The sequence below is a fragment of the Colossoma macropomum genome, unplaced genomic scaffold, assembly GCF_904425465.1.
Source record: "Colossoma macropomum unplaced genomic scaffold, Colossoma_macropomum, whole genome shotgun sequence".
Lineage (NCBI taxonomy): Eukaryota > Metazoa > Chordata > Actinopteri > Characiformes > Serrasalmidae > Colossoma > Colossoma macropomum.
In genome coordinates, this window is record NW_023494808.1 from 4,960,768 (window position 1) to 4,986,717 (window position 25,950).

The following is a 25,950-nucleotide window of genomic DNA, read 5'->3' on the forward strand; positions in this document are numbered from 1 at the left end:
AGATAAAATTGTATGTAATATATTCTAAAATAACCAGGGTTGCAAAATGCAGGAAATAGGGTTCAGACCGTCCTTCTTGTAGTGTTAATAGCAGTAAGGGGATTTGACACTATATATGAAGAGAAGGTCTGGAGTGTGAAGAGACTGTGGTCCTCTGTAGCAGTAGAAGTAATGTCAGATTCAAAAGCAGCTGTAAGTCTTTTATTTTTGAATACATGACTGGCTGCAGAAAAAAATGAACATTCAAAGTTTGGCAAAGGTCTTTCTGGTAAGATATCAAGTGATTATTAATTAAAATGTTGGTTGAGGATTTGTTTTTGAGGGAATTTACTGCTTTCCAGAAATTCTGAATGTTGGAAGAGTTGCTGAGAAAATAATCTGATTTTGCATTGCTAATTGCAGAAGTACATTTATTTCTCAGTTGTCTGAATGTAAAACAGTTTTCTCTCTCCCTTGTGCATCTGGCAACAGTCCAAGCTTTATTTCTTGCTTTAAACAATGAAGAAATTTTCACTAGTAAAGCAGGGACTTGATCTATCTCCTATTCTAGCTTTTTGTGGGGGGTGGGGGTGGGGGGGGGGTGTTGAGTGAGTTGATTCAGTGATCAACTGTGTGAGGGTAAGATTGACACATATTCTTTTTAGATGATCAGATGCATTAGACAACCAGTTGAGATTAAAGTCCAGCATTTTTGAAGCAGTATGTTGGAATAGAACATTAGTTATTTCTGAAGCAGTATGTTGCAATAGAAAATCAGCAGAAGGAGGCCTGTAAATCCCTACTACTACAAAAGAGTCATTTTTAAGCCCTCAAAACATTTAGCTACTCTGCCTCCTCTTGATTCTCTGTTAACTCGGTATAGAGTGATATTATTTACAGCTACATCTGCATCACTACTGGGGTGCCAATCAAAACCATTTGGTAATGCTTGCTACTCTCTTAAGTACTGTTAATATGTGAAAATGTATTGTAAAGCGTTACCATTTTCCTCAGGCACTTTTGAGGGTCAAGGGCAATATCCATTTTTGGAATTAAAAAGAGAAACACCAGAAGTACACAGACCTCTACACCTGTTTCTGTGAGCAGAAAGCCAGAAAACAATATAACCAAATATTGTATATTTATAAACGATATGTAAATAGAGACATTTCAAAGTATATTGGGGGGATTGTGATGGTCTTACCTGTACAAGTAGGAGATTCTGTTGGCTTTTGGAAAGCAGGTAGATGCTCACACGTGTACGAGCCAACAGTATTTATACACGTTGTATTCTCGGTACATGGGTTGCTTGATGTACACTCGTTTATGTCTGAAGGGTGAAGGACAGAAGACACAGCAGGAGGGTGACAGATGAGGCAGTTTAGCCTTTACAGCAGCAGAGAAAACAGATTTTTACAGTTTTAGAGAAATACTTCTTTTTCTTTCAAATTACTGTCTATCAGTCACATCTGTCTATGATCAAAGCTATTTAAGAAAAAACAACAGATTTGGGTTTTGTGAATAAACATTTCAAAAACTACTTATTTTGATTTCTAAACTATAGTCATTCCACTCTAGCAGTACAGATGAGAGAATATCTAAAAAGTTGGGATAGTGTTACAACATGTTTTCTTTAAACAGTCTTCAGTAATCATTTGGGAACTGAGAACACCAACTGTTGTAGTTGTGAAAGTGGAATTTTTTCCTATTCTTGCACAAAACATTTCAGCTGATCAACAGTCCGGGGTCTCCATCATTATATGTTGTGCTTCGTAATGCACCAGTTGTTTTCAATGGGAGACAGTTCTGGACTGCAGGCAGGTCACTCTCTTACTGCAAATCCATGCTTTTGTAACACGTGCAGAATATGTTGCTGAAACAAGCAGGAATATCCCTGAATATCCCAGACACCATCTAGATGGCCGCATATGTTGCTCCAAAAAGTGTAAGCACCCCTCAGCATTAATGCTGCCTTCACAGATGTGCAAGTTACCAACTAACACACCCCAAAACCATGAGACACTAGATTTTGAACTTGCTGGTAACAGTCGGGATAGTTTTTTTTTTTTTCTTTGGCCTGGAGAACACAACATCCATTATTTTCAAAAACATTCATTTCCACCATGCATCAATCCATCTCAGAGTAGCTTCAGCCCAGAAGTCGGCTTCTGGATGTTGTCCGCTTTGCATAGCAGACCTAATTTGCATTTGTTGATGCAGTGACTGGCAGACTTTGTCACCAAGTGTTTTCTGACATATTCCTGAGGCCTTGTGGTTATAATTATTACAGAAACATGCCAGTTTTAATGCAGCACCATCTGAGGAAAACTTTCCTTATTTCCCTAAAAAAATAATGATATTCAGCACTGTAGATTGTGAAATATCTAAAATTCTTGCAAATGTTTTTTTGAGGTATTTTATTCTTAAACTGCTGATGCATTTTTTGGCAGAATGGTGAGCCTCCACCAAACCTAGCAGGGCTCCAAGGCTCCACCCAGTATTACGAAATGCACTTGTCCATCAATGCCTGCCCTCAAAGCTCTGCTCAGTGCTTCGGAGAGCACTGGCCTGTTGATGCCTGCCCTCAAAGCTCTGTTCAGTGCTACGGAGAGCACTGGTCTGTTATTGCCTACCCTCAAGGTTCCGCCCTGTGCTACGGAGAGCACTCTCTCATTGACACCTGCCCTCATCATGCCTGTGGTGGCTCATCTAGCCACCTCCCATGGTTTGGCAACTAAAACTGAAGCCGACTCTCCTGTTCCAGCTCCCCGGGTCACTTCAGCTCCTGCTCCCTGGGTCGTTCCAGTTCCTGCACCCCAGGTCACTCCTGTTCTTGTGCCCTGGGCCACTCCTGTTCTTGCTCCAAATTTGGCTCCTGTTCCTGTGCCCCAGATGACTCATGTTCCTGGTCCTGCTCCCCGGGCTGCTCCAGTTTTGCCTCCCAGACAACACCACACAGGACTGCAGTGCCCACTCCACGCAAGGCTCCTGTTGCCGGCTCCCTGTGCTGATCTGGTGCTGGCTTCCCAAGCTGTTTCCTGTCCTGTTCCTGTGCCAGCTTTTTGGCCTGCAGCTCCTGTGTCAACTCCCTGTCCTGATCCAGTGCTGGCTTCACATGCAGCTCCTGATCACATGCAGCTCCTGATCTAGCTTTTCAAGCTGCTGCTACTCATGAGGTGGTTCCCTGTGTAACTCCTGTGCCAACTCCCTGTCATGTTCCCGGTGCCAGCTTTTGCTACTGGTCTCCCAAGCTTATCCAGTGCCAGCTTTTATGACTGCCTCTCCTGTGCCGGTTCCCAGAGCTGCTTGAGCGCCAGCTTTTAGAATGGATCCTCCAGAGCCGGTTTCCCAGTGCTTGACTCAGCTGGTCTTGCCCCGTCCCCTCTGTTGACCCAGTTGGACAGCACCCCGGGGGAGACTCAACTTGGAGTCTCCCTGGCTCCGCCAACTTCCTCCTCTCACACACACCTGCAGCTCATTTCAAAGTAATTAGGATTTTTATGTATACCTCTTTGTTTTTCAGGTGTTGCTGTGTTTTTATGTTTTTTGTTTGTTTGTTTGTTTGTTTTTTCTACCTGCTTTTGGTTTTGCCTGCTTGTGTGTTGACCCCTGCCTGTTACATGGACAAAGAGTATTGGACTGCCCCCAATTAAACACCCTCAAAGTTTCAGCCCCTACAATACAATGTGGAATTATCTTCAACAAATGGTTGATTGGTACTTTATATAAGCCTGTGTTTCTGATGAGTAAATGGCATGTGTTGTCTTACCTGTGCATTTGGTCTGGTTGTTTCCATAGTTACCGTATCCAGGGTTGCACTTGCAGTGGTAGCTGCCGGCTAAGTTGGAGCAGCTTCCATGTTTTCCACACTTGTATTCCTCACTGTCACATTCATCAATGTCTGAGAGAGGGAGACACTGTGTTATTAGTTTATTTGTTTTTGGTGCATATATTTAATAGTATTTGTGTTTGCATTCACACATCACATCACATCGAGGAATTACAGTTACTAGGGCTGTGAATCTTTCAGCTGACAGTGAAAAAAGTCTATTTATTTTTGTGAACTAAAAATGCTTCGATTCAATTTGATACACTAAATAGTGATTCAATTTGGTGAGTACCTTTAAGAAATATTCCTATGAATTCAAAGTATTGATTTAATATAGTGATGTTTAATGCAATGTATACATAGTGTTTAAAACAATGTAATATAGATGTTTATTTAAACAAAATTTATTAAAACCTGCTCTAAATCTGCTACATTTTCTGAATAGACACAGCTTGTAATTATACAGCTTATACAATTTTGTGTGTTCACCTAATAAATTTAAATGTTGACTAACGATGATAAACACAAGTAAGAGATGACAATGGGCACAATCAAAAATCTACTCTTTAATAATTAACAGCACTACAGAGCATTTACATTGACAGAGTCGGCATCTCAAAGCCTGATAAAATTTAACTCCTTAAATGGCCAGGGCTCACTGGTTTAATTACACAATTCAGTCCCACTTCATATTAAGTAGCTCTATAACTGTGTAGTTACATGTGAACAACATATGCAACAACAATATAACTACTAATGATTTAGTCACTGTTACAGATGGATTACAGAAGGATGCCTCATATAATAACACAAGTGTATCTTAATAGTGGTAATTTCCTGTTCTCTCATGTAATTGCACAACGGTAATAACATGAGTAATTACATTTATGTTATGCATCTGTCAGCTTTCCTAACATTTAGCTAGCATTTATTTATTTATTTATTTATTTATTTATTTATTTATTTATTTATCTACTTCTTTAGTGCATTTGTAATATTGACTAAATCATCAGTAGTTATAGTGTTGGTGCATATGTTATTAATGTGTAACTACACAGTAATTAGAGGCACAATGTAAAGTGGGACCCACAATTCTATAACATAAGTACAGTTCAATCAGTTTGCTTTGACCCTGTAGTTACTGAAAAATAATCATTAGTGTGTAATAAATATGTAATATGTATGTAATAAGCCATCAAAAACCCAGGTTTATTATATATTAAGGCTTGTTATTCAGTAACTACAGGGACATCAATGCAAACTGAACTGGGATATTCTTTTATAGATTATAGAAGTGTGTAATAAAACTCTGGGCCGTGTGAGGGGTTAGCCACAGCTGTGTGTGTTTTGGGGGGCTTTGTGAAGGTGAAGCTTAGTCAGAAACACTTTAAATTTAAACATGCTTTGTGAGACAGACCCCAGGACAGACCCCAGAGGCCCCAAAGACCCCAGAAGCTCCTCTACACTAAACATGATCAGTGATCAGCCTCCCTGTGGGTTTAGTAGTGTTGCTGCCCATAGAGAGTGAAGATGAGTGTGTGTTAAAGTGATGAGGTTATCAAAGCAATGTCAGTGTCATTCATCTACAATCCTATTGGCCCTCACCTTCACATGCGGTATTGCTGTTGCCCTGGTTACACACACACACACACACACACACACACACACACACACACACATTATAACTATATATCTTAATCAGTTAATGAGTTATAAAAGGTGCCGTTAAAGACTGAGAAACAAACTTTACACAAGTACATGTTGTATAAATTCAATGTACGTTCTTACTGTAGTGCAGCAGTTATAACCCTCAGGACTCAGAAGGGCTCTCAGAGCTTGCTAAATGACGTGAATGTAAATGTAGGTGTATGTAGCCACAACAACAATAAGCATTCCAAAATTCCCATAACAGGTCATATATTCTTATATTCCAATAGCAATTAGAACCAAAATATTCCAATATCCCAACACCCAATAAATAAATAAATAAATAAATACATTTCAATATTTCAATAACCACAGCAAAATTCCAATATTATCATAACCATAACAAAAATTCTGTATTCTGTAAAATTGGAATTATTATAATATGGGTAAATTCCAACATTTCAATAAGCACAACAACAATCCAATATTACAAAAACATAAAAAAAAATCACATAACCTTAACAATACAAATATATGTATGTATATATGTATACACAGTGCCTCCTAGTAGTATTCAACCCCCTGCAGATTTTGCAGGTTTACACATTTGGAGTTAACTTAGCATTGTGAAATTTGGACTGTAGATTGGCCTGGACATGTGAAATGCACTGCAGCAAAAAAAAAAAAAAAATGTCATTCCTCTGTTTACCAGAGGGTCAATTATTATTCAACCCCTCAAAGCACCAGAATTCTGTTTGGTTCCCTCAAGTATTAAGAAGTAATTGAGGCATTAAGAACAATAAGCTTCACATGCTTGGATTAATTATCTGTTTTTTCCTGCCTTTTCTGACTATAAAAGCCCCTCCCCAATCAAGTGAACAGCACTTATACATGGTCTACATGGGAAAGACTAAGCAGCATTCCAAAGCCATCAGAGACAAAATCGCGGAGGGTCACAAGGCTGGCGATGGGTTCAAAACCCTTTCCAAGGAGTTGGGCCTATCTGTCTCCACCATTGGGAGCATCATCCAGAAGTGGAAGGCTTATGGAACTACTGTTAACCTTCCACGGCCTGGACAGCCTTTCAAAGTTTCCTCCCATGCTGAGGCCAGGCTTGTCCGAACGGTCAAGGCTGACCCAAGGACAACAAGGAGGGAGCTCCGGGAAGACCTCATGGCGGTGGGGACATTGGTTTCAATGAATACCATAAGTAACGTACTCCACTGGTTTCTGTTCCAGGCGAGCCCGTAAGGTACCTTTACTTTCAAAGCGTCATGTCAAGGCCTGTCTAAAGTTTGTTCATGATAACTTGGAGGACTCTGAGGCAGACTGCTTGAAGGTTCTCTTGTCTGATGAGACCAAGATCAAGGTCTCTGGTGCCAACCACACCCGGGGCGTTTGGCGAGAGCATACGACCCCAAGAATACCGTCCCTACAGTCAAGCATGGTGGTGGCATCATCATGCTGTGGGGCTGCTTCTCAGCCAAGGGGCCTGGCCATCTGGTCCGCATCCACAGGAAGATGGATAGCACAGCCTACCTGGAGATTTTGGCCAAAAACCTCTGCTCCTCCATCAAGGATCTTAAGATGGGTCATCATTTCATCTTCCAACAGAACAACGACCCCAAGCACACGGCCAAGAAAACCAAGGCCTGGTTTAAGAGGGAAAAGATCAAGGTGTTGCAGTGGCCTAGTCAGTCTCCTGACCTTAACCCAATTGAAAACTTGTGGAAGGAGCTCAAGAGTCCACAAGAGATGCCCAAAGAACCTAGACAACTTGGAGAAGATCTGCATGGAGGAATGGGCCAAGATTACTCCAGAGACCTGTGCCAGCCTGATCAGGTGTTATAAAAAAAATGGTTAATAGCTGTAATAGCAAACAAGGGTTATTCCACAAAATATTAAACCTAGGGGGTTGAATAATAATTTATCCTAATTTTTGTGTTTAAAATGTACTATAATTCAATTGAGCAACTTACATTTTTTGTTTGTAATATTTAGACATCTGTTAATAAATGCTACTCTTGCTCAAAGTTCGAAGGCTGTAACTTATTTGCAACTTGTTGAATTTGCAAAATCTGCAGGGGGTTGAATACTACTTGGAGGCACTGTATATAAAGTGTACCAAAAGCCACAAAACAATAAACATTCCAGTATTTAAATAGCCATCACAACAATTAATATTCCCTCATACTAATAGCCACAAAAACAATAAATGTCCCAATATTTCAATAGTCACAACTGCAATAAATTATATTCGAAAATATAATATATATATATATATATATATATATTATATATTTTTTAATTTCCAATAACAATGACCATACAAATATTCCAAAATTACTATAGCCATAACAAAAATATTCCATTATCCCAATAGCCAGAATTCCATCAGCCACAAAAACGATGAACATTACAATATTCCAATAGTGGTAATTACAAAATATGTGCCAAAAAATTACAACTCCATTTCCAATTGGGATGCTATGCAAAACATAAACAAAAACAAAATGCAATGATGTGCAAATCATTTAAACCCTATATTTCACTGAAAATACTACAAAGACAACATATAAAATGTTGAAACAGAAATTTGAATGTTTTTTGAAAAATATATCCCCATTTTGAATTTGATGGCCACAGCACGTTCCAAAAAAGTTGGGACAGGGGCCTGTTTACCACTGTGTTTCATCACCTCTTCTTTTAACAACACTCTGTAAGCGTTTGGGAACTGAGGAGACACTGCTGTAGCTTTGAAAGTGAAATGTTTTCCTGTTCTTATTTGATACAGGGTTTCAGCTGCTTGACAGTTCGGGGTCTCCTTTGTCGTATTTTTCATTTCATAATGCAAAATGTTTTTAGTGGGTGGCAGGTCTGGATTGCAGGCAGGTCAGTTTAGCACCTGGACTCTTTTAATACGAAGCAGTGCTGTTGTAACACATGCAGAATGTGGTTTAACATTGTCTTGCTGAAATTATCAAGGCCTTCCCTGAAAAAGACGTTGTCTGGGTGGCAGCAAAAGTTGCCAAAACATGTATATATCGTTCAGCATTAATGGTGCCTTCACAGATGTGCACGTCAGCCATGCCACGTGCACTAATGCCCCCTATACCATCATGAATACTGGCTTTTGAACTGTGCACTGAGAACAAGCTGAGTGGTCTTTAGACCGGAGGACAGTGTCCATGATTTCCAAAAACAATTTTAAATGTTGATTCGTCGGACCACAGACACTTTTCCACTTCCCCTCAGTCCATTTTTAATGAGCTTGGGCCCAGAGAAGGTGGCAGCATTTCTGGATCCTGTTTATATATATTGTTTATATTCAAGTTTTAACTTGCATTTGTTGATGCAGTGATGAACTGTTTTCACAGACAGTCATTTTCTGAAGTGTTTCTGAGCCCATGCAGTGATTTCCACTACAGAATCATGTCTGTTTTTAATGCAGTGCTGCCTGAGAGCCCAAAGATCAGAGCCAGCAAATGCTGGGTTTTGGCCTTGTCCATTACATACAGAAATTACGTACTGTAGATGATGAAAGATGACTGTAGATTATATGTTGAGAAATGTTATTCTTGAATTGTTCTACTATTTGATCATGCAGTCTTTCACAGAGTGGTGAACCCCTCCTCATCTTTACTTCTGAAAGACTCCGCCTCTCTAAGATGCTTTTTTATACCCAATCATGTTACTGACCTGTTGTCAATTAACCACCAGGTGTTTTATTAAGCATTACACAACTTTACCAGCCTTTTGTTGCCCTGTCTTAACTTTTTTGGAATGTATTATTGGCATCAAATTCAAAATGGGAAAATGTTTTTCAAAAATCAATAATATTTCTCAGTTTCAACATTTGATTTGTTGTCTTTTGTACTATTTTCAATGAAATATAGGGTTTAAATGATTTGCACATCATTGAATTTTGTTTTTATATACATTTTGCACAGCATTCCAACTTTTTTGGAAATGGGACTGTAATAAGTTTAACAGCAAATATATTCCAATAATCATAATAACAAAAATATTTCAATGTTCCAATAAACATAAAAAAAAACAATACTCAAACAGCCAGAACAATAAACATTCCAATATTCTGATACGGCTCCTTGCTCCCCCTCCACCCAAATGTAGTCAGTCAGCCAAGGCATGTATGGTGTCTGAAGTTTACTTCTTTTTATTTGCACTGCAACTATGAGGCTAACACAGCTAACAAATAATGAAAGTTAATTAGCATGGTGCTAAAACATTAGCAGTGTTGGATTTTTTCTTTAATTTTGTTTTATTTTCTAGTTTTCTGTTCTTTATCCTTTGTTTAGCTGTTATTCATTGATAAAAAGAATGCTGAACGGCAGGACAGCCATTTTTGCTCTGTTCTGTTGGTTTGAACAATAACAGCAAATTGTCTTTTATGACACTTCCTAAAGACAGGAACAGAATACTCAGTTTACGACTTGGGTGAAGATTAGCAGATGGTGTACCAAGCACTCTTCTCATGAACCATATTTTCTGCAAACCCCAGTCTCCTGAATCTATACTGAAGATATACTTCAGCAGCCACCTTGAAACCTGAATGTTGTCTGTAATTTAGTCTATATTTATAGATAACAGTGCCATACAGTGTCAGAAACCACATAATCAACAGCTTGACTTTAAAACAAATGGATGAAGTCAGATGTACAGACTGCAACCTGTCAATACAGAACGTAAATCAAATATAAATGTAAGTGCAGCTATAAAACTACTGATATTTTAATAATTAATGGTAATGCAGAAGATATACACGGCAGCAATAATAATTTGACACTTTACATTTAAAGGGTAACCAGTTTGACCAAACTGTAGTAAAAAAAAAGGTTTTCAGTGTTTTTTAACTGACATACACTCATAAAGGTCTTGTTTCAAAAAGAACTCTAATCTTAGTGAAGGACACGTCTTCCGAGGATGTGAGTGAACTATCTTTTATTGTCATCAATATAATTTGTCATCAGAATAATGTTTAGTTTGTTGTTTTTTCTCACTTCTTTTTACTTAGTAATGCTATTTATTTCAGTTTTAACAAATAAGTATTACATAATGCTGCTTTAATTGTGTAAGTAATTACTTTTATATTTAATTTAACATTCTGTATCTTCATTATTTAAGTTCATACACACAATGACCAAGGAAATAATAAAACAAAACTATGCACAAGATCTCACCTCTACAGGCGGCGGTTTCTGTGGATAGCTTGAAGCCAGGTAAACACTCACACATGTACGAGCCCATAGAGTTCTTACACGTTGAGTTCTTGGGACAGGGGTTGTTCTCTGTACACTCATTTATGTCTGAGGAGTGGAGGACAGGAGAGAGAAGGAGCAGAAGCAGTTTAGGTTCAGTTTGTTAACATAGTCTTAAATCTTTACGGGGTAGAAGAACCAGAATTAACAAGTTTAATTACAGATTATTTATAACAGTATCTCGGGTGTTTACAGTCCAGTGTGCTCTAAGAGTGTTAAGAGTGTTTTTAGGTGTCTCACTCTCACCTTTACAGTGGGGATCTGTGGTATTAAAGTTGGGGGTTCTGGACTGAAATCCTGGCTGACAGGTGCAGTAGTAGCTGCCGTTTGTGTTGTGACAGATTGAATGATCTCCACAGAGATTGGGATTGTCCTCACACTCATTCTCATCTGAAGGAGATGGAGAGGGAGAGAGAGTGAGAGAGAGAGAGAGAGAGTGTGTGTGTGTGTGTGAGAGAGAAAGAGAGAGAGGGCGAGAGAGAGAGAGAGAGAGATCTGCTTCTAAATGTAATCACTTTTGAAATATAAGGAATTGTGAATATTAATTTTATTAGAACTTTATTTTCAATAATTTTATTCTGAATAGTTGAAATGTGTGAGGTTGTAGAGAAGTGGCAGTTTATTTTTGTGTTTAATTTAAAATAGGAATCATAAACTTTTGAACTTATTATTTCAAAATTTTAAATCCGGTCATTAAACTGTGACAATACATGGATGAGAGTAGCTGAAAGAATGTCTTATGAAAGCTGTGCTCCTAAAGTCTTATTCATTGTCACTGGCTGCAACACCAAAAAAGCAGTTCTGGTTACTTTTTAATTTAAAGTTTTTAATTTTATAAGGTTATAAGGTTTTATAAGCTTTTCTTGTTTCCATGGCGACCATGTAAAATCTCCACTCACATCACTACACTGATCAAGAAATACCACAAATACCAACAATTGTCCTTGTCTCAAAATTAAAAAAAAATATACAGATTTATAGCATAATTTAGAAACAACTTTTGACAGAATAATTTGTAAAAGTTTTCAACAGAAAATCGGGAACTACCCTTTGGCTTTTATTAATAGAGTGTTTTAAATCAACAGGACTTCTGGTCTTTACACTTTAACACATCAAAATTATTGCTATTGGTAATCGACCACACACGACAGCAGGTAGAGATTAGATTAAAAAAAAATAAAAAAATAAAAAACACTGCAGTATTTATTTGAAAATGTGTCACAAACAAGGTAGAAATTATGAATTTTAGGCTTTGCTGCATTTTGCTCTTTACATATCAAATTAATGCATCAACTGCACTGAGAAATCATGTGATTAATGAAGACGATCAGATTAAACATGAGAAACAGCCACATTATGGTCCCCTATGGATGATCTACAGATACTTACATTGTCAACAAACTTTCGGGTGAGGTTTATGATTAGAGTAAGATTTAGTAGGATTTTTCACCCTCAACTTCAATTTCTGTTGCATTTTATAGATATTTAGTTGAATGTTGGTTAAAGGCAGACAAAGCATGTTCAAATCATCCAGAGTGGACCGTCAAAATAAAGTGTTACCTATTTTTATTTTATTCCAGACATAGTCAATAGTAAGATGTGTTACCTTTACACTCTCTTCCAAACATTTGGAACCCAGGACCACATGACTTAGCCTTTACAGGGGACACCAGGAGGAGGCCTAAAGAAGGGAGAAACCGTTTATTACTGGGTAATACAGGATGCTGCAGTTGCCCTTGTTTCTTTTTGAGGGCCCAAAGACTGACACAGTGTGTTAAAGGTTCACTGCTCATCATGGCTCAGCAAGCAAACCTTGTGACATTGAGGTGTACATTATTCATACTAGAACTGAATTACAACTGTAGGAAATGAGGCAGAACCATAATCTAACAATAAAATGAAAGTTTAAAATACTGTACAACAGTGATCAGTAGTCAATGTGTCAGCTAGCTTAAAAGTCTCATTTTCAATGATGGGTAACAATCAGTTTTCCATTAGTAATTCATGTACATGAACTATCAATGATTAAGACATTTACTAAGGGATAGTTAATCAAATAATGTCAATAAGCCACATATTAAAAAGGTAAATTACTCAGCATAAATACATTTTCTAATTGTCTACTAAAATAGCATAAGAGCATTTCTTAACCTTAACACATCATTAAGAGTGTGAGGACTTATGAATATGCACAATTATGCAAATTGTAAATGTCCCCTTGGCTCCCAGTTGCCAAATCGCACTAAATTAAACTCATAATGACATTAATAATCAGAAATTAAACTTGAGAGGTTTTTAATTCATCACCCACTAAACATTAAACAATAAACTAAACAATGGTTGCGGCAGAATGGGCTGATTAGGCTAGCACTAGCTTAGCAGGCTAATAACTTAGCTCAACCTGGCTCAACACACCACAGAACAGGCTAAATTTAGTCTTTTTGTCACACAAACACCATCACTTCATTTCACACACTTACTCATTTTCGAGTCTTTATCCTCTATGTTGTGTGTATAGAACCCATGTTGTTGTTGTGAATATGTTTAAGTCTGGTTGCAAAGCTGATGTCAGCCTCTGGTTCTAATGAGGTAGTGGAACCTAACTTATATAACAGATCCAAAAACAACTAACAGAAATCAGATTTGAGTCTTTATTCTCTGAACTTGTGTAATGACGCATCAGTGAATTGAAATTGTGTTGTTGTGTGTGGAACCATTAGCTTGCTCATTTAGCTAATGCTAGCTAATTGGGTTAACATGGACAGTATAATGGAGCTTAGACAACAGCTCCACACACAAAAAACCTTCTTACATTTGAGTCTTTAATCTGTAAACCTTCATCATTGGAGCTTGAGTAAGCTGGAATCAGACCTGTGCTGTGTGAAGAATTAGCATGCTAAGCTACTGCTAACTGCTTCTAAAACAGCTTTATACCATGCCTGACAGTCTATCAGATCAGACAGATGTGCAGTTTAGACATCATCACAATTTTAAATACCAACATCATTTATTCATTTTAGCTAATAGCTGAGCAAGTAACATTACCACATGGATGTTTTGTAGCTGTAAGCAAGTTTCCTGTCACCTTGTCTTAATCTTCTCAGTATATCATAGTATATGGCACAGTGATACATTCAAGCTTTTTCATGACATACAAAACTAAGCCTAAACATAGTGGCTGACAAATCACTTTTTCAGGTGTCCTAAGAAAGATTGTGTTTTCAATGGAAAAAACTGAGCTTTACGCTGCTAATGCAGTTGATACAAATACTATTAAAATCATTTTAATCTTAAAAATTAAGATAAAGTTTTATTTAATGTGTGAAATACATAGATCTTATGTTTTATTTGGCACTTGTAACAGAAATATTAACATACATTTAGCCTGTAGCAGTTTAGCAGTGACTCCTTCAGTAAAGAGCCTTGCAAAGAGCTGACACTGTTTACCATTTCTAACATCTGGCTGAAACACAGTGGTTAGGCTACAGTTTAAGGGCAGAATGGAAGAGGTTCAAGCCTCTCCTAATATCAAGTCAGAAACATTGAATCTGGACTGCAAACTGAAATGGAGCAAAAAGACTTGTAATGTGAACATATCAAAAAGCTACTGGAGATCCATAAAACAAGAATGCAATTTGTTTAGAAACACATCACATTTCATAAACAGTCTATAGTTTCTCTGCCTCCAAAGAGTTTTAATTGAGGATATTTCAGTGCAGAATGGCAGAAACTCCCTTTCATGGATAAAAAAAATACATTCTAGAGGGTGCTCAGTTATTAATGAAAGCTCAGAATAGATACAACCCCAATTCCAAAAAAAAGTTGGGACACTGTATAATATGTAAGTAAATTAAAACAGAATGCAATGATTTTCAAATCTCATAGACCCATATTTTATTCACAATAGAACACAGAACACATATCAGATGTTGAAAGTGAGACATTTTACCATTTCATGAAAAACATTAACTCATGTAGAACTTGACAGCAGCAACGCATCACAAAAAAAGTTGGGACGGGGCAACAAAAGGCTGGAAAAGTAAATGGTACTAATAAAAACAGATGGAGGAGTAATTTGTGACTAACTCACATGACTGGCTATAAAAAGAGCATTTTAGAGAGGCAGAGTATCTCAGAAGCAAAGATGGGCAGAGGTTCAACAATCTGCAAAAACCTGCATCTAAAATTTGTGGAACAATTTCAGAAAAATGTTCCTCAATGTAAAATTGTGAAGACTTTAGATATCCCACCATCTACAGTACACAATATCATCAAAAGATTCAGAGAATCTGGGAAATCCCTGTATGCAAGGGACAAGGCTGACGGTCAGTACTGGATGCTCATGATCTTCAGGCCCTCAATCGGCACTGCATTGAAAATAGGCATGATTATGTACTGGAAATCACTGCATGGGCTCAGGAACACTTCCAGAAATAATTGTCTGTGAACACTGAATGGTGGTGAACCACCATAGCTTTGTGGGTGAGAAGTTTGTCTCATGCAATCAGGCTTTTATTCTTACAGAAAAGATTTTTCACATATTTCTCTGCCTTTATGAATCTCAGATTTCTGCCTCATGCCTTCAGTACTTTATACTGAATACTGTTTCAGTATTCTTTGTATTGCTACACTCTTTTAGAAGTGGCCCTTAAATATCTTCCTGGTAACACTTTACTTGAACTCTGCTATATAGCGTTGACATAACCATATCATAAACATATCAGGGCAGCTTAGGTCACATGCAAAATCTTTAGGTAACTGTACTCTAGTAAACCATTGTGACATCAAGCGTTACTATATTTTCAAATCCTTGGAGTCTGCATTACATTATCACACTACCTCCTGAACAGTCAATCACAACAAAGCAGAACACTGGACCTGCAAATCTAACTGAAGGTTCTTGCTCAACTTTCTGATGAATTTCTCTCACTTCTCCAGTTCTAAATCACAATAATATGAGATTCCAAACTGCTTCTGATAAAATCTGAACCTTACACAATCTACAAGAACCTGTAAATTAAGCGTTAAAAGTACTGTTACAGTAAAGTGAACTAGAACATCTCACCTGAGATCAAGTAGAGGGTGAAGATGAAGAAGGTCTTCATCGTGATCTAAAGGTCAGCCTCTGTGATGTGTACATAAACTTTAATTCAGTAAATGCACTTGTCTTTGTGGCACTGACTGTCATTTCCTCTTTTTGCGGAAGGTCTGAGCGTTTAACTTCACAGCTCCTCCCATTAACATCAGTGACCAAATGCGCCTTCATAAAGGAAGAGGTGAACGATGACATCAGTATGATAAACATCAGTATCCCCAATGCGTTAAACACCCTTCAGACAGTTTAGATCATCAAGATGTGTGAAAACTTCCCATTTCCAACACATACCAGGGTCACATATGCAGTGGTAAAATATCTTCACAAGACACATGATGATCATTTTCTGCGGTAGATCTCTAGTAGTTTTGTTACCGTAACGTCTGTTGAAGGTTACCTCTCAGAATGTCTGCTGTATTGCTACACCCCCACCCTCCCTTCCTCCCTCCCTTCCTCCCTCTCTTGCCTCTCATCTCTGAGTTTGTTTTTAGCTGTGCTGGCCTACAAAGTGGGGCATTTTAAACTCAGTGTGAACTAGCTTCACTTCCTCTTTTGTGTCAGTATCTTTAGTATTCACATTTGATTTCTGCTTACACTTTGTAAAAATTAAAGTTGGTAAAATGGAAAGAAGACTTCATTTGTCTCTTTACTTTGAAGTCACCTGACCCACAGTCCACTTTCAGAAATATAATGTACTGTCAACAGAAGAAGAAACACAGGGGAGACCATTATTCTGCTACAAGAAGGCCGCTTATACAGTGCAAGACTTTAACGGTTCCACTTTTGCTGACCTCTCTCTCATGAGCACCAGCGTCATTCCTCACCATGCCGGATGCTATATTAAATATTGTCTCCATACTGCATTTTCTGTTTCAAATGTTCATGGGTGACATAGAGTGGTTATTTTTGCAATTGTACCAGTTACAAATAAGTTGCAAAGCCTTTTTAAAACCAAACATCTAACCACAGAACAGAGAATCAGTTTTGCTTATTAATTGAAAAAATAACCATGAAAGAAAGAGAGAGCAAAATGTGAAGCAATTCAGATACATCAGACCTCACTTTGTGGGGTGGTTTTTGATTATGACCTCACACATGTATAAGAGACTTGCTAAATAAGCATGAACCAGTTAAGTATGTTATTACACAGCATTGTTTAATACTGAAACCTTGTAAAACTCTTTAACAGTAGTTTTGCTTGCATGTTAACTCCACTAAAATAATGCTATTTTCCTAGTAATAAGTATTTGCATTAGCATTGTGCTAACTGTGCTGAGTTTTGACATTTATAGCAGCTCTCTGGATGAACTGCAGATATTTGAAGTTTGTAACAGACATTTAAGTACCATATTCTTTGCTTTGGATGTTACACATTGAATGTTGATTCTTTGAGCAAGGATTTAAGTTCAAAACCTCTGAATAGTACTGGAGCCTTTTAGCTTTGCCAACTTACTTTAATGAGGACAGAAAATGGTCCAGTTTGCTCACAGAGAGCATTAAATACTAACCTCATTGAAAAGGAAACTGGTCTGCTGATTTCAACATCAGTCACTGATCAGGAAGTTTAATGTTTGTGATATGTGACACTGCGCCAATCAGAGGCGTCTATGTGCAGAACTGTGGCTGGCCACAGAGTGGGAGTGGTTTTGTGAGGGGGTGGGATGGTCGTCGGGGGCATGTGGTGGACTTGTGCTCAATGGCGTGCAGCACTGAGCAGGAAATCCACACAGACTGCAGAATCACATGCCTTTTATAAGAAGAAAACACAGCAGAGTTCACACTTCAGATTTAATAATGATAAAAGAATGATTTTTAACCTCTCTCTCTCTCTCTCTCTCTCTCTCTCTCTCTCCCTCTCAGTTGTTCCCACATGGTTCAAACTGGCCACTATTGTGCCAGTTCCAAAGTCAGCCAGGGTAAATACTCAAAATGACTGATGCCCGGTTGCTCTGACCTCCATCATAAGCAAGTGCTATAAGAAGCTGGTCAGAGACTTTATCTGCTCCTCACTACTGGCCACTCTGGACCCACTGCAGTTCGCCTACAGACAGAACAGATCCACTGATGATGCAATAGCCCTGACCCTACACACTGCCCTTTCCCATCTGGACAAAAAGAAGATGTATGTGAGAATGCTGTTTGTGGACTACAGCTCAGCATTCAACACCATCGTGCCCTCATGGCGCGACATTAAGCTTCGGGATCTGGGTCTAAACAGTTCTCTTTGCAGCTGGATCCTGGACTTCCTGATGCCAGATGGTGAGGATGGGCAACATAACTGACCCTTAACAGCAGAGCTCCTCAAGGCTGTGTGCTCAGCCCTCTTTTATACTCTCTGTTCGGCCAGACACAGCTCCAATGTCGTCATCAAATTTGCAGATGACACCACGATTGTGGGCCTGATCTCTAATGACAACAAGGAGGCCTACAGAGAGGAGGTCAGGTTCTTGACACGATGGTCCCAGGTGAACAACCTTTCTCTCAACGTCGACAAGACCAAGGAGCTCACAGTGGACTTCTGGAAACAAGAGAAAGTGCACTGCCATCGAGAAAGCTCTGCAGAGAGTGGTGCGGACAGCCCGACACATCAGCAGGGTCCAGCTCCCAAACCTCCTGGATTTATACACCAGCCACCGCCTGAGGAAGACCAGGAGGATTCTAAAGGACTCCACCCACCCAAGCCACTGTCTGTTCTCACAGCTGCTGAGAGGGAGGAGGTGCAGAAGCATAAAGTCCAGAACCAGCCAGTTCCGAGACAGTTTCTTCCCCCGGGTCATCAGGCTGCTGAATAGCCAATAGTGCTGGTGTATCAGTCTATGAGCTTGTCACTGTACCTCTAAGTCATCATCATGATGATCTCCATGGACAATCTACACCTCATCCACATCAACAGACTCACTCACTTTGATCTTCTGCACCTTCCAGCAAATCTATACTTACACATATAGATTGACATCTTGTACATCTTGTATCCATATCTTGTATCTTGTACAATCTGGAAGATTTCTATATCAATATTCTATCCCATGTGTACCTGCATCTCATTTATTATCTACCTCAGACTCACTAACTGCATATACATTATGATCACTTCCTTGTTTCTACACTCATTGTCCATTTTATCAGCTCCACTTACTATATAGGTGCATTGAAGAACAGGGTAAAAGGGGGCTAACAAAGTATCAGAGAAACAGATGGACTACAGTCTGTAATTGTAGAACTACAAAGTGCACCTATATAGTAAGTGGAGCTGATCAAATGGACAATGAGCATAATGTAGGTCATAACGATCGGTGTATAATCAACATTGCATCTTCGAGATATTTACCTCAGTGTATTCAGATGCTTCAGTGCTGCTACTTCACTGACATGTTACTAAAAGTCTGTTAAGAGTTTATTAATCATTTATACTCCACTCAAAATAAAGTGTTACCAAACGTTTTCATATGGCTGTATTATTTTGGTTTAAAATGTATTAGTAAAAATGTAAAAGTGTTGTGTTTGTGTGATCATTTCAGTGCTGAGTACACAGTGCCGGATCCAGCTGTCATTGTCAAAGGAAGTCTCTCGACAACATGAGAGACTTTCAGCCACAAAGTTGTGTCTGGGTTTAATCCATGGAATCCTTGCATTTTGATCCATGTAAATCCACTTGGCATTAGTGCTTCAACATCAGTAAATCAAGTGTAGTATATAATCAGCTGCACTGCAGTTACCTTTGCACAGAACCCTTAAACTGTCAATTTAGGCTCGTCCACCAGTCTTGTTGATAATACACAAGCAAAATACACCAGATGTGCATCTTTAGCCACTTTAGCCTTATTTTTTCGTCCTGTGGAACTATAGACATAGTTTTTTAAAAAATGAATGAACAAATTTTACGTGTTATACATCTGTGTGTCATCCATCATGTACCTTTACTTCTAACAGTCTCCCTAATCTCCTCTTCCTTACAAGTCTATGGGTGGGTTGGCCAACAAGTATTAAGCCTAAATCTAGATAAAATCAAAGAGGTTAGGAAACCAGGCTTGTGACCGGAAGGTCGCTGGTTTGATCCCCTGAGCTGACAGTATGTGACTGAAGTGCCCTTGAGCAAGACACCTAACCCCCAACTGCTCCCCGGGCGCTCTGGATAGGGCTGTCTTTTGCTCCGGGCAAGTGTGCTCATTGCCCCCTAGTGTGTGTGCATTCACTAGTGTGTATGTGGTGTTTCACTGCATGGATGTGTTAAAATGCAGAGGTGAAATTTCCCCACTGTGGGACGATGTAGTATGGCATGTGCTACCCTGGGCTCAAGGAGGATGCTGGAGGCAGGATTCATGATTTCAGCAGCCGTATTTTATTCACACACCAAATAAACACAAAGCAAATAAAACCAAATAATCAAAGCTCTTCTGGCCACTTTTCAGTGGCTTAATCTAGACTTTTCAGTCCTTCATAACTTAAGCTTTTCAGCTTTTTGCTCAGTCTCTGTTGCTGCTGCTCGTCCCTCTCTCTCTCTCTCTGTTCCCTCTTAGCTCTTTTTAAAGGCGCTGACGCTGCCAGCCAGATCAGTATCAGCTGGCTCTCATTAAGGGCAGCATGAGCACCTGAGCCGAGAGGGAATGAGAGCACGCTGCTCCACCTCCTCGTCACCACTCCCAGCTTGCAGCTCGGCGGAGACTTTCTCCTTGCCCTCGTGTCTCTCGTGGCTGGGACCGTGGTCCTCCTCCCACTGTCACGTGTGTCACTTGTGTCCCTCAGCAGAGCTCGGGCTTTGCACGCCATCCCCCACTCACTCGCGGGTCTCTCCCCGCCGTCCTCCCCGGGTTCATCGCCACTCGAGGTTCAGGACCCGCTTTTCGGCAGGGCGCACGCCACAGCCACATACAACACATTCTCCATCAATCTGACAAATCATTTCACAGTTTGAAGAACAATTTAAGTACCAAGTGTACATGGTTCTATGTACAACCATTGTCTTTACTAAAGAACCCTTAAAGAACCATCTTTTTTAAGAGTATTGTTATACTTAGGCAAAATTTTTATTCTGGAACCAAACACTGCCCACAGCAGTCTTCACCTGTCAGTGGACTTGATCAAAGTGAACTGCAGGGATACGAAACAGAACCTTCCAAACAACCAAGAGAGGTTCATGATGCACCCAGTCATCCTGGGCTCTGAGGGCTTCAGCTCTGGAACCACAACTGGGTAGTGGACGTTGGGGAAAGTGACAACTGGACCATAGGGGTGGTGAAAGAGTCCATCAAAAGAAAAGATGAGATCAGTTGAGAAGATGGAAAATTCTCATTCAACACAAGGTATTGTGGAGCTGAGAGGGTGCAGAGAGTCAGGGTACAGGTGGACTGTGACAGGGGGCAGGTGATATTCACCAATTCACAATTACAGGCCTATTTACACTCACAAGAGAAAATATACCCATATTTTTCTACACTCAGTGAACTCCCACTGAAAATTCTACCAGTCAAGATTTCATGGGCAGCTCGTTGAATACTTATCCTGCCACTTCAAAGTCAAGTTAATGGTGAAAATGAAAAATATGTGTGAATTGTAGTGTTTATCTGGTAAAGGAAGCTTGGTGAATGATCAAATGATTGGTATGTGAATAGTTATAATCACCATGTGACAATAACAATTACTGTGTTGTTGAAAGAAAAGTGCTGGAAAATAATCAAACAGTTATTTCAAAATTTAAATGAGCGAACATAAAAGTATTCATAAATAGCATAACCTGGAGAAAGAAACCCCCAAGGTAAGATGTGCCCCCCAAGCATATACATAATATCATTCATTTTATTGTTCTTGGAATATGACAGCTGCAGGCAAAAGGGCATCTTTAGCATGTTGGCCCAGAAATATTACTAAGGTAGATATTCATCATAAAACACACAAAGTTGTTCACTGCAGTTACACTGGTGTTGCATGCTTCAGCTAATTTTAGTCATTTTGCTTTAGTTAAGGTTGTACGTGAATTTGCCATTCAGCTGATTTTCATATCTACATTCAATGATCTGTTTTCATGTACAATAATCATAAAATAAATAAATACATAAAAAACTGAAACTAGAAGCTTTCTTTCTCTCTCTGTATCTCTCTCTTTATCTGTCTCTTCACGACAAAGCAATTGAAAAGAAATTAAAATGGAATTTAATCAGTTTAAACTTAAATTAAACTACATGAACAAATTAACAGTAAAATCAAACATGATAATTGAAAAAAGAGAAAAATTAAGATTTAGTTAAAAACAGCAACAAGAAAAAATAAATGAAACCAAGATATAGTAGTTAAACCAAATAGATAAACCTCAGCATATAAGGATAAATACGGCAAACTAAAATTTGCAACCCCATTTCCAAAAAAGTTGGGACGCTGTGCAAAATGTAAATAAAAACAAAATGCGATGATGTGCAAATAATTTAAACCTTATATTTAATTGAGAATAGTACAAAGACAACAAATCAAATGTTGAAACTCAGAAATTTTATTGATTTATTGATTGATTATTTTTTTGAAAAATATATGCCCATTATGAATTTGATGCCAATGGCTGCTCAACAGTTCTGGGTCTCATTTGCTGTATTTTTCATTTCATAATGTGCCAAATCTTTTCAGTGGTGATGGTCTGGACTGCAGCCAGGTCAGTTTAGCACCTGGACTCTTTTAATAAAGAGCAAAGCTGTTGTAATACATGCAGAATATGGTTTGACATTGTCTTGCTGAAATAATCAAGGCCTTCCCTGAAAAAAACGTAGTCTGGATGGCAGCATATGTTGCCAAAACATGTATATATCATTCAGCATTAATGGTGCCTTCACAGATGTGCCAGTCACCCACACCATGTGCACTAATGCCCCCCTATACCATCATGAATACTGGCTTTTGAACTGTGCACTGAGAACAAGCTGAGTGGTCTTTAGCCTGGAGGACACAGTGTTCATGATTTCCAAAAAGAATTTTAAATGTTGATTCGTTGGACCACAGGACACTTTTCCATTTCACCTCAGTCCATTTTAAATGAGCTCAGGCTCAGAGAAGGTGGCAGCATTTCTGGGTCCTGTTTATATATGGTTTCTTCTTTGCATTTTAGAGTGTTAACTTGCATTTGTGGATATCGATGAACTGTTTTCACAGACAGTGCTTTTCAGAAGTGTTTCTGAGACCATGCAGTGATTTCCACTACAGAATCATGTCTGTTTTTAATGCAGTGCTGTCTGAGGGCCCAAAGATCACAGCCAGCAAATACTGGCTTTTGGACTTGTCCCTTGTGTACCGAGATTTCTCCAGATTCTCTGAATCTTTTAATGTTATTATGTACCATAGGTGATGAAAAGCAAAAGTTCTTTGCTATTTTATGTTGAGAAATGTTATTCTTGAAATGTTGCACTATTTGCTCGTGCAGTCTTTCACAGAGCGGTGTTTAGAATATAGAATGGGCAAATATTTTTCAATCAGCAATACAATTTCTCCGTTTCAACATTTCATTTGTTGTCTTTGTACTATTTCCAAAGAAAAATAGGGTTTAATTGATTTGCACATCATTGCATATTGTTTTTATTTACATTTTGCACAGTGTCCTGACTTTTTTGGAAATAGGGTTGTATGTGGTCATTTACATTTAATAAATACATTCTTTCAGAGGGTTGGCCTGTAGTACACTGAATCTGATTGGTTGGTGTTGGGGTTTAGGGTCTGTTAGGCTGAATCTGATTGATTGGTGTTGAGGTTTAGGCTCTAGTAGACTGAATCTGATTGGTTGGTGATGGGGTTTAGGCTCTAGTAGACTGAATCTGATTGGTTGGTGTAAGAATTTCGCTTATCTGTCCCCTTTTCTGATCCTACCTTGACCTCTCTCTGTCTGGTTTTTCTCCGTCAGAGCTCCGGGAGTGCACTAGAACAAGAGACACAGGCGCATCGATGTTCACACACACTCATTTATTTTGGAGCAGAATGGCCTTTTTATACACTTATAAGCAGACATGGCTGGCGGTTGGTCAGTACAGAGGTTAAACAAGTTTCCTAAGAACAATATGCAGATGAAGTGTGAAAGAAACAGGAAATGTCAGCTGAAAAAGATGTTGCTGCCAAAAAATGTACCTGCAGGTCAAGATGTTCTGTCCTGACACGCAGACGTATGATGATTAATGTAATTTGCTTGGTGTGCTCTAGAACAGCTTTGTACAAAAAAGAATCTCCTTTTAAGAAAATCCATGGAATTTTCTTTCAGTTGGTATTGTGGTTTAGGCTTTGGTAGACTGAATCTGATTGGCTGGTATTGGGCTTTAGGCTGTAATAGACTGAATCTGATTGGTCAATTTTGGGGTTTAGGCTCTAATAGACTGAATCTGATTAGTTGGTGTGTGGGTTTAGGCTTTGCTAACTGAATCTGATTGGTTGGTATTGGGGTTTAGGTTCTAATAGACTGAATCTGATTAGTTGATGTTGGAGCTTAGGCCCTAGATTGGTTGGTATTAGGGTTTAAGCTTTGGTAAACAGAATCTGATTGATTGGTGTTGTGGTTTAGGCTTTGAAAGACTGAATCTGATTTAGGTTTTGAAAGACTGAATCTGATTGGTTGGTGTTGGGGCGGTTTAGACTCTGGTAGGCTGAATCGGATTGCTTGGTGTTGGAGTTTAGGCTTTAGTAGACTGAATCTGATTGGTTGGTATTGGGGTTTAGACTTTGGTAGACTGGGCCCATGCTAATGTTCTCATTTCCAGTTGGATTATTTTCACAATCATCATCAGCCTGAAAAAACAACAAAAATCAGCACTGAGACACATAGTTTACATGTAACATTCAGCTTAATAAAAATCTATATTCTAGTCAGGATGCAGTGGAAACAAACTCACTCTTTTAGTGTAGCTTGTGGTAAAAGAGAAACATCTATAGAAATACTATAAAATTAACAAAAACCGCTACAGCACCAATGGATAATTTTGCATCTTGTGAACAATTGGACCAGATGTAACATATAACTATACCTGTGTGTGTGTGTGTAATACCTTCTATCTTGCTGCATCTCGGTTTTAGAGAACCAGCACCACAATCAGCAGCGCAGTCAAACAGACACACACAGTGATGATGACAGGAGAATTTGAAGGAACACCTTTAAATAAGAATAAAAAAATAAAATGAATAAAAATGAATACTTAGAAGCTCATGAAAATGTTCAAGGAGTAGATGTAATGTTTGCTACATGCAAATTTATTGAACTACACTGAGTTGCTACATAGTGTGTTTTCTTTGGCTTTCAGAATGCAGGGAATGTTTATCCAAGTGTAAATAAACTGTAGACATGAAGGAAACTTGGTCAGAAACAGTAATCAGATTCACATTCTGCTCTCTCTTGTCTGTGCCTCTGTCTGTTTACCTATTTGTTTACTGTCTCTTATCTCAGGCCTCATGTGCTTTAGTTTTGGTTGTCTGTCTTCTCTCTAGTCCCTTCTGTCTCATGTGTCTCACCTCTGCCTCTTATTAAGGTTAGTGTGTCAAGTTCAGTCCTGGTGTATTTGTTCCCCTGTGTCTGTTCAGTCTCTTTATCTTGCATTGTCCTTAGGTGACTGTCAGATTTACAATGCTGTGAACAAGTGTTTGACCCACATTCAATTTAGTGTTTGTTTTTTTGCTAATTTGTCAAATTTAAATGTTTCAGATTGTCCAACTAATTTTAATATAAGAAAGACAACATGAGTTAAAAATGCAGCTTACAAATGATCCCTTCATTTATTGAAGATAAAGATTCATTCAAAACCTATATCACCCATGTGAAAAAGTAACAGCTAATAACTGGTTGTGCCACCCTTGGCAGTAACAACTACAATCAAATGTTTGCGTTAACTTGTGATGAGTCTTTTACATCACTGTGGAGGAAGGAAAAAAAAATAATTTAATTTTTTAATTTTTTAATTTTGATTCTGAAGTAAAGATGAGGAGGGGTTCACCACTCTGTGAATGATTGCTTTATCAAATAGTATAACAATTAATGAATAATGTTTTTCAACATAAAATAGCAAAGAACTTTTCTTTTTTATCTTCTACATTACATAAAATCATTAAAAGATTCAGAGAATCTGGAGAAATCTCTGTATGTAAGGGACAAGGCCAAAAACAGTATTGGCTGG

The 25,950-nt window shown here is 38.6% G+C and overlaps 1 protein-coding gene across 1 annotated transcript; it reads right to left on the minus strand.

The window, feature by feature from the left end:
- Positions 1 to 1,121: 1,121 nt before the first annotated feature.
- Positions 1,122 to 15,929, minus strand: LOC118797769 (adhesion G protein-coupled receptor E1-like). Its single transcript, XM_036557033.1, has 6 exons — positions 15,800 to 15,929; positions 12,341 to 12,415; positions 10,981 to 11,124; positions 10,657 to 10,782; positions 3,749 to 3,880; positions 1,122 to 1,309 (listed from the first exon to the last, which is right to left on the minus strand). The coding sequence occupies exons 1-6, from the start codon at positions 15,837 to 15,839 to the stop codon at positions 1,122 to 1,124; spliced, it is 705 nt and encodes a 234-aa protein (XP_036412926.1). The 5' UTR covers positions 15,840 to 15,929.
- Between the last annotated feature and the right edge of the window lie 10,021 nt (positions 15,930 to 25,950).